The sequence below is a fragment of the Sciurus vulgaris genome, assembly GCF_902686455.1.
Source record: "Sciurus vulgaris genome assembly, chromosome: 14".
Taxonomy (NCBI): domain Eukaryota; kingdom Metazoa; phylum Chordata; class Mammalia; order Rodentia; family Sciuridae; genus Sciurus; species Sciurus vulgaris.
This window is the reverse complement of record NC_136475.1, coordinates 83,386,991-83,395,154: the sequence shown is the minus strand read 5'-3', so window position 1 is coordinate 83,395,154 and position 8,164 is coordinate 83,386,991. Positions and strand designations below refer to the sequence as shown.

Genomic DNA, 8,164 nt, shown 5'->3' with positions numbered 1-8,164 from the left:
GTCAGAAGCCAGAATGAACCCAGGAGCTGAGCAGCGTCCCCCTGCCTCCTGAGCCGGTTGCACAGTGAGACACGAGGCCAGGCAGACCCCCATGGGATCCTCGCCACCTCTCTGAGGCAAGGCCAGAGTCTGCCAGCACCCTCAGCCAGGACCAGCACCAAAGGACTCCCAGAAGGATTTGACAAAACCATCACCACAGCAGGGCACATTTACATCCTTCCTCAGAAATGTTGTCACGTGGACCCAGGGTAAGTAAGGAAATAGAATTCTGAGAAACAGAATCAATGAGTTTGAAACTATGTATATTTTCCAAATAAGGTACATATATTTTAAATATCCATTGAACATTTATAACTATTGGTGTGTGTGGGTGGGGGTATGTGTATGTGTGGTTGCAAAGAAGAATTTTAAATTACAGGAAGTAAAACTTATACAGATTCCCATCCTCAAACCACATGATCCAATGAAATGAGAAATGAATCACAAAAAGATAGCAATAATAGTGAGAAAACTGGGAACAAAGGTGCAAATACACAAAAATCACTTGTACTCTGAAAAGCTGTTTAAGCTTTTCAGTTTTAAACAGGAAGTAAAAACTTCAAATTTAGACTTCTTGAAAATTAATAAACATGAGAACACCATGTGATTAAATGTATGGGAGGTAGCCCAAACCATGCTCAGAGGAAATTTTTTAGCTCAAAGTGTTTTCTAAAATTAGACAACAAGATGGAAAGCAAATAAAAATCTGACATGATTCTTAAAAAAAGAGACTAAAAAAATTAAAAGGAGAAACGAATGATACAGTTCAAAATAGAAACTGATATTGAATTAGACAGAAAAAAAAAAACGGTAACATAAGTCCTTAAAACCCAAACGTGCTTTTACAAAGACCAGTAGCACATATTTCTCATACATACAAGCAGTAATAAAGAGATCAACAAATAACAACCCTAGAAATGAAAGCTGGACGAACACCACAGATACAGACAATTTTTTAAGTTATAAGAGAGTGAGATATATATTTGAAATCTAGGTATGGTGGACAATTTCTTGAAAAAGAAATGACCGAAATTAACTGGAAAGGAATTAGAAACACATGGTCTAATACCCACAAAGACAAGATAACTACTGATGAAGTAGGAGGGGCACAGCAGCGTGACGGACTGGTGCAGAGAGGACCGGAGGGACATGGAGGTGAGGCCAGGCCTGGGGACCTGCAGGGGGACTGTGTCCATAGCTTTGCATTTTTGCAAAGGTCCCTCTGTTGTCCTGATCTCCACATGAGCCCAGGTACCCCATTCTGGGCTCCCAGGTTTTCTCCTTAAACTTAGGACCCTTGTGCCTCAGGTGTAGGGTTCTCCAGAAGCCGAGCCCCAAAGCATCAATGCCAGGAGAGGGGACGGGGGGAATGATACCAGCAACAGGCTGAGGCAACAGCAGGCTTAGAGTTGGGGACAGGAAATGACCTGTGCAAAACTCCCAGCGTGTAGCTGGGCCACATAGCCATAGTCCTTATGTAACCAAGGGACAAAACAAAAAGCAAAACAGAACACTTTCTCCTTCTCGGGCCACTGCCAGCAGCAGTGTCCTGGGAGGCGGAGGCCAGGGGCTCCCGACACCAGGGCCCTGCCCACGGTTCTAGCAGGCCTGTGAGAGTCCCAGGACCTCAGGGCCGTGGCCCTCACTCTGCCTCCTGAGAGCCTGCAGCAGCACTTCCCTGTCCCAGCAAGTCAAAGATGGGCACTTTCAGACCCACAGGGGCCTTGGGGGACTTCAGCAGGACTGTGACTTTTAAGCCCACTGCAGGGGCCCAGGCGGAGCAGGGGGTCTCCTCCTGGGAAGGCCCATGCTCCAGAGCCCTGGAGCTTGCTGAGGGCTTCCGGGAGCACCCTGGATGTGCTTAAGGCTGCTCTCCTCTTCATCCCAACTGGGGAGAGAGGAAGGAGGGTGGGGCTGCACCACAAGCCGGCTTTGCTCAGCTGTGCCACCTCTGTCACCCACCTCTGTCACCCACTGACTTTCGGCCTCCCCACCTGCCCGTCTAGGACAACACCAGGCAACTTCAGGGCAAGGCAAGATGGAAATCACACGGAGGAGAGAGGTGCCTTCAAGGAAACAGGCCTTGAACGGACCCTCCAGTCTGGGGACCTCCTTTCCTTCAAGGGGGCCCCCAGCTCCTTCCTCCATTCTACCCAATTTCAGGTGAGCTTTAGCATTCCAGTGGGAGCGTCATGGAAGCTGGGGCAGGCCTGACATCTCAGAGGGTCTGGGTTACACTTATTTCTCAATAGATCTTTTCGAGCAATTTTAGAGTGATTTACCCAGGAAAACTGAACAGAAAGACTGGAGTGCCTACATCCTCCTGTCCCAACAGGTCGGCCTCCCCACACCCCACTGACATCCTGCACTAGAGAAGTGCCTGGGCGGCACCTCACTACCATCCAGCCCCGTCCACACCAGAGCGCACACTCAGTGTACAGCCTAGGGTTTTCCACCAACGTAAAATAACACGTATCCACAGAGCATTGCAACAGCAGTTTCCTGTCCTGAAAATCCTGTCCTTTGCCTGCTCCTCCTTTCCTCCCCCTCACACTGGGCTGCCATTGATCTTTCTACTGTCTCTGGTTTTGCCTTCCCCAGAATGTTACAGAATTGGAATCACAGCATCCGGGGCCTTTCAGATTGGCATCTTTTACTTAGCAATGTGCATTCAAGCTCTTCAATAATGTTTCATAGACTCACAGCTCATTTCTGCATGGCGCTTGGTGCTACCCCACTGTCTGGGAGTGTGACAGCTCATCTCGCCATCCCCTCCTGAGGGACACCCTGGTTGCCTCCGAGTCTGGGCGAGCAGGAAGAGATCTGCATGGACATCCACATGTGGTTTCCGTGTGGACCTAAGCTTTTGACTCCTTTGGGTGAATACCAAGGAGTACGATTGCTGGGTCGTCTGAGAAGCGTTCATTTTGGACTGCTCTTGCTTTCTAAATGGTTTTATCGAGGTATAATCTAAATGCAACAAAGTCCCCCATGTTAAGTGCACAGCTGATGAGTTTTGGTGGGTGCAGTCATGCTCCATGGGTCTAAGGCTTCCTGCTGCCGTCAGTTCCCTCTGCTTCCTGGCCGTCCCCTCTCCCCACCCCGGTGCCTGCTGTCGATAGCTTTGATTTCTCCAGAATTCCATATCAATGGAAGCCTGCCCCTGATGGCTTGGGGTCTGGCTTCTGTCACTTGGCATGCTTTTCAGATCCGCTCGTTTAGAGCCACCGGAAGGTGTCCCTTTCCTTGCTGAATGGGACCACTCCATACACGGGAGAGCCACGGTCTGTCGCTGAGCCACTGGTGGCTGTTGGGGTGGCTTCCTTGGGCAGAAGGAACTGCTGTGGACATTCTGCGGAAGTCTTTGTGGGCGGCTTCTCCTGGGAGGAAGGGGTGAGGGCTCACTCCAACCCACAGAGAGCGGAGTGGACGAGGAAGCCAGGGCGGCTCCACGGCCCGGAGAGGGCCGCTTCCTGCCTCCTCACCCGCCTCCCTCCACCACCGCCCTCCCGTCTGGCCAGGGGCCCGAGAGGGCGGGCAGCGTGTTTACTTCCGCATCTCCATGGTGCCGGGAAAACTGCAGGGTCCGCTGTGCGGGGCGAGCTGGGCGGGCTCCAGCCTGCGGCTCTTACCCGGAGCCTCATCAGAATGGCGGCTTCCAGCATGTTCCAGCTGCCTCCTCCCAGACCCCTCCAGGGCCCACCGGATCTGGCCCCTCTTCACATCCCAGGTCCCCCAGGCTCCAGGCCCCCCATGCTGGGCCTCTTTGTGGGTCTCAGATGGTTTTGCAAGTGCCACCTCCCATGGTCCCCAGCCCCCCGCGAGGCAGCAGCAGCGGGCCCTGTAACCCCACCTGGCAGATGGGCTCAGCGAAACTGAATGACTGGCAGAAAATGACATCTCATGAGAGGCGACTTCCCTCTCGCCTACATCCCCCTCCACAGCAGCCCCCACTGGCTTCCCTCTCCCCCCGAAAGCCTGCCCCTCCCTCTGAGAGACAGCATTCCTCAGGCACCACAGACGATGGAGTGACAACTAAACACAATTTTAATTATTCACGTATAATGTACACAACGCACCAGGTACCAATGAAAGAACTTTCCCAATATTAGTTTGCCTGACAGGCAAATGCAATTGTCATTTCCATTTTACAGGAATACCAAGGCACAGAGAGGTTAAGGAACCAACCCAGAGTCACACAGCCAGGAGGCCAGAGAGACAAGAGTTGGTTCACACTTTTAGTCCTGGATTTGTTTGGTTGTTTCTTTTCATAGTCACTAATTTTTTTTTTTTCCTAATGGTCTTATTGAGGTATAATTTACATACCATCAGATTCAATCGTTTTAAGTGTATAATTAAATGTTAGTAAATTTACAGAATTGTGCAACTATCACAACTGTCCAATTTGAGAGCATTTCCATCCCTCCAGGAAAGATCATCTATGGTCGTCTGCAGCCAGTTTGTTCTGACCCTCAGCCTGAGGCATTGAGATTTGCTTTGGTATTTCATGGATGTGGAAACAAGAAGTGGTCTCTGAGTCTGGCTTCTTTCCTTAGCATGATGCTTGGACGCTGATCCATGCTGTAGAGGAGTCAGCTCTTCATTCCAGTTTTATGGCCAAATGATATTGCACAGTGTGGACAGACGGCACTGTCTCTACTCCCAAGCGGACAGACTATTCCACCGTTCCCGCCTTGGGGCCTCGGCAGATGCTGCTGCCATGAACTTATGTGCTCAGGCCTTTGCACGTGCACATGCTTCCCTTTCTGCTCACATGCCTACGAGTGGAGTTGCTGGGTTGTGTGGTAAGTTGGTATCCAGCTTTTGTGAGAAGCTGCCAACTTCTTTTCCATTCCTGCCCTCAGGGGCTTTGCAGCCTGGGAATCCCGGGTTGGAATTCAGAGGGGACTCGTGAGAGTCCGAGAAGCAGCCTGGGACAGGCAGCATGGCTGTCCAGGGGTGGGTCACACTCGGACTCTCTGCTCTTGGATGTCTGGGAAGCAGGTGGGCAGAGGATCTACTTTCTGATCTACACTCAGTGTTTGCAGGGGAGCCTGCAAAGCGGCCGCTAAGCCAAAGAAACACAGAAGTGCGCATGTGGAAATATTAAGAGCTGCTCTCCAGAGGCAGGGGCCTGGGAACGTGGGGCACAGGAGTGGGCCGCGGCCCTCGGGCTCTGGAAGCTCTGGGTTTCTGCCCTGTGGCTTCCTGAAGAAACCTTTGCAAACTCCTTGGAGGCCCAGTGAGAGATGAGGCAGGAGGGAAGCCCCAGGAGCCAGCTTCCTGGAGAAGCCGCCAGGCCCCACCATCGGGTCACGTGGGACCAAGGCTCTGGGCGGCAGGTGCCGCCTGCCAGGGAAGACGCTCCTGAGCTGTGCTGCCCTCCAGGAAGGAAGGACACCGCTGGCCTCTTAGCACCACAGCTCCAAGCGAGTCACTGACGCTCCCGTGGGGCAGGTCTGAAGAACAGGGCCAGGACGAGGGGCTCCCTACGGGGATGGGCACAGAGGCCATGGCTGTGCAGGACAGAAAGGGCGGCTGCCTGCCTGGCCTATTCCTGAATGCCAAGCACGCAGGGCAGGAGGTGACTCTACCAAGGTGAGGAGAGTCCCCTCAAATTCATGGCCACCTGGAACCTGAGAGGGTCCTCTATGGAAACAGACTGAGCAAGGTAGGACAGGTACCTGGATTAGGTGGGTCCTGATCCAATGCCTGCTGTTCTTACTGGAAGGGAATCTGGAAATGAAGGAGACATGCGGCCACGGTGTGAAGACAGGGACGCAGGGAGTCTGCACATGAAGACGAGCAGGGATCGGAGTGGCGTGGCTACTGGCCGAGGAATGCGGGGTTGCCAGCCACCATCGGAAGCCAGAAAGCAGCCTCCCGAGACGTGGCCCTGTGAACACCCTGACCTCCACCACGGTGAAAGAACACGTTCTGTTGTTTAGAGCCACTCTGTTATGCAGCCTCGGACCCCGACACGGGACCACAGCTGGGCTCAGGCTGCGGCAACACACCGTTCCTGCTGGCAGCGGCAGAGAGGGGAGGACGGGGCAGAGAGGGTGATGGGGGACAAGGTGCCTCTTTTGCTTGTGTCTGGGCAGGAGGCCCAAAGAACAGACCTGAAGCAAGGGCTCTGCGTGGCTCCTGTAGGACCAGCGGTAATGGTGGAGTTCTCCATCTTGGGTGTCCTCCTTCGTGCCTGGACCAGGCCCTGCAGACAGCAGCTCATGGGAACGCCAACTGTCCACACAGGCCCAGGCCTGCTCTGGCCAGAGCTGCAGCTGCCAGGTCCCTCAGCCCCTCTGCTCTGCTCGCACTGTACCCTTGTCCTGCTCCCAACAGCTGGTATGCGCTCACCAGCTGTGACTGCCACCCACATGGGGTGCTTCTTCTTTTTCCTTTTATTGTACCAGGAATTTAAGCCAGTGGCACTTAGCTACTGAGCCACACCCCAGCCCTTTTTATGTTTTATTTTGAGACAGGGTCTTGCTAAGTTGCTTAGGCGCTCAGGACCTCACTAAGGTGCTGAGGATAGCTTTGAACTTGTGATCCTCCTGAGTCGCTGGAATTCCAGGCGCATGCCACCACACCTGGTGATGTGGAGTTCTTGACCAGGAGGGCTGACCTGCTTTTCTCCGCTTTCCTCGGCCTCTTCTCACCTGATTCCCTGCTTGACAGGACACAGTCCCTGCACACAGTTGTGCCCACTGAGTACTGTTTGAGGATGAGGAAACATAACCCAACTGGCCAGCTGGGCTGGAGGAGTTAACCCAGCTTCTCTAATGACATGTTCAAGGGCTGTGCTGTTTGCTGAGTCAGCAGAGACCATCAGCCTGCTAACTTGTCAGTAGAGTCCACTTACCAAGCCATGTGCTGAGCCTATGATCCCCACGCTAGAAGCCACAGCCTCATCCTGAGCAAGATCCCAGAGATGCAATGCCTCAGTTCTCACCAGAGGCCAGCACACAGGAGGGGTGGAGGTCTACACACCGCTGTCTTCACCACGTCATAGCACAATGTCCAGCAAGGAGATCAGGGGTCAGCACCAGGCTGGAGGCTAGGCTGAGCTAAAGCTGACCAGCCTCTGGTCACCCACTCAGCAGCCAGCCACTTCCAGTTAGTAGCCAGCTTGTCCTGGATGGAGGGTCCCTCTGAGAGGAACTAGAGAGTCCAGCCACTGAGACTTTTTTTAGGCACAGATGGGATTTTACATTCACATAAGTCCAGGTAAAGCTCTTCCCTTGTCACTGTGGAGTGGGGGCTTCACAAGGCCCAGTGGGACTGGAGCCCAGATCGCTCCAGGGTGGCTTGGCCTGAACGCTGCTTCACCATGATGTTATGGGTACAGGAGAACCAACAGCCATTCACGGCCACTCCACCGGCCCCTTGGGCAGCTTCCCTTGACCACAAGGCCTGAGGGTGCAGAGCAGGGGGTGGTTTGAACCAGGGGAGTTTGCAGTAAGCGGGACCATTTAAAGCTGGAACTGAAAACCTAAAGGGGCCTGACCATTACCTGTGCCTGTTCTGGGAAGCCATTGGCCTACACAGACACAAAGCATGGGGAAGTGCCTGCTGTCTGCCAGGGCCGCCATCCAGGGGACATATTGGTAGCTTTGTGGCTCTCTTTCTCAGGATGTGCTTGGCTGGGCAGTTGGTGAGCTAGAGAACTGAGCACGACTTTCCATGCCAGTTAAATTCGCAAAACCCAGGCGACAGCTGGGCACAGAGGAACACAGCCCCCGAAGAGCGGCTGGACTTGACAGAGGGCGCCAGCTGTAGGGAAGCCCTCTGGGCACACTGCGTGAGCATCGACATGGCCATGAGACCAGAGTTCAAGGGGTGGGCACTCTCCAGCAGAGCCCAGGACACCAGCCTGGCCAGGTCCAGCCTGAAGACTGGGACTTTCCAGAACTGGCCCAAGTTCATGGCTTCCTGAGAGAAACAATGCAGGGGAAAGGGAGCAGCAGGGCTGAGCCACAGATGGCACATCCTGTCCACGGGCTCGCAGGGCAACGGCCTTCCAAGTAAACAAACGACACTGTCCCCAGTTCAACCTCTCAGTTTCTCTTCCACGGTGAACCCGGCCGCACGCTCTCAGGCTGAATGGTCCTTCCCAGAATGG

General features: G+C 53.6%; 1 protein-coding gene across 1 annotated transcript in view; it reads left to right on the top strand.

Moving 5' to 3' along the window:
• Positions 1 to 5,536: 5,536 nt before the first annotated feature.
• Positions 5,537 to 8,164, top strand: part of LOC306643697 (uncharacterized protein) — a gene marked incomplete at both ends in the record, with an annotated part of 64,495 nt that continues 61,867 nt past the window's right edge. Inside the window, one exon of the mRNA XM_079109933.1 lies at positions 5,537 to 5,637. Coding sequence (XP_078966059.1) covers positions 5,537 to 5,637 — 101 coding nt within the window. The remainder of the gene's footprint in view (positions 5,638 to 8,164) is intronic.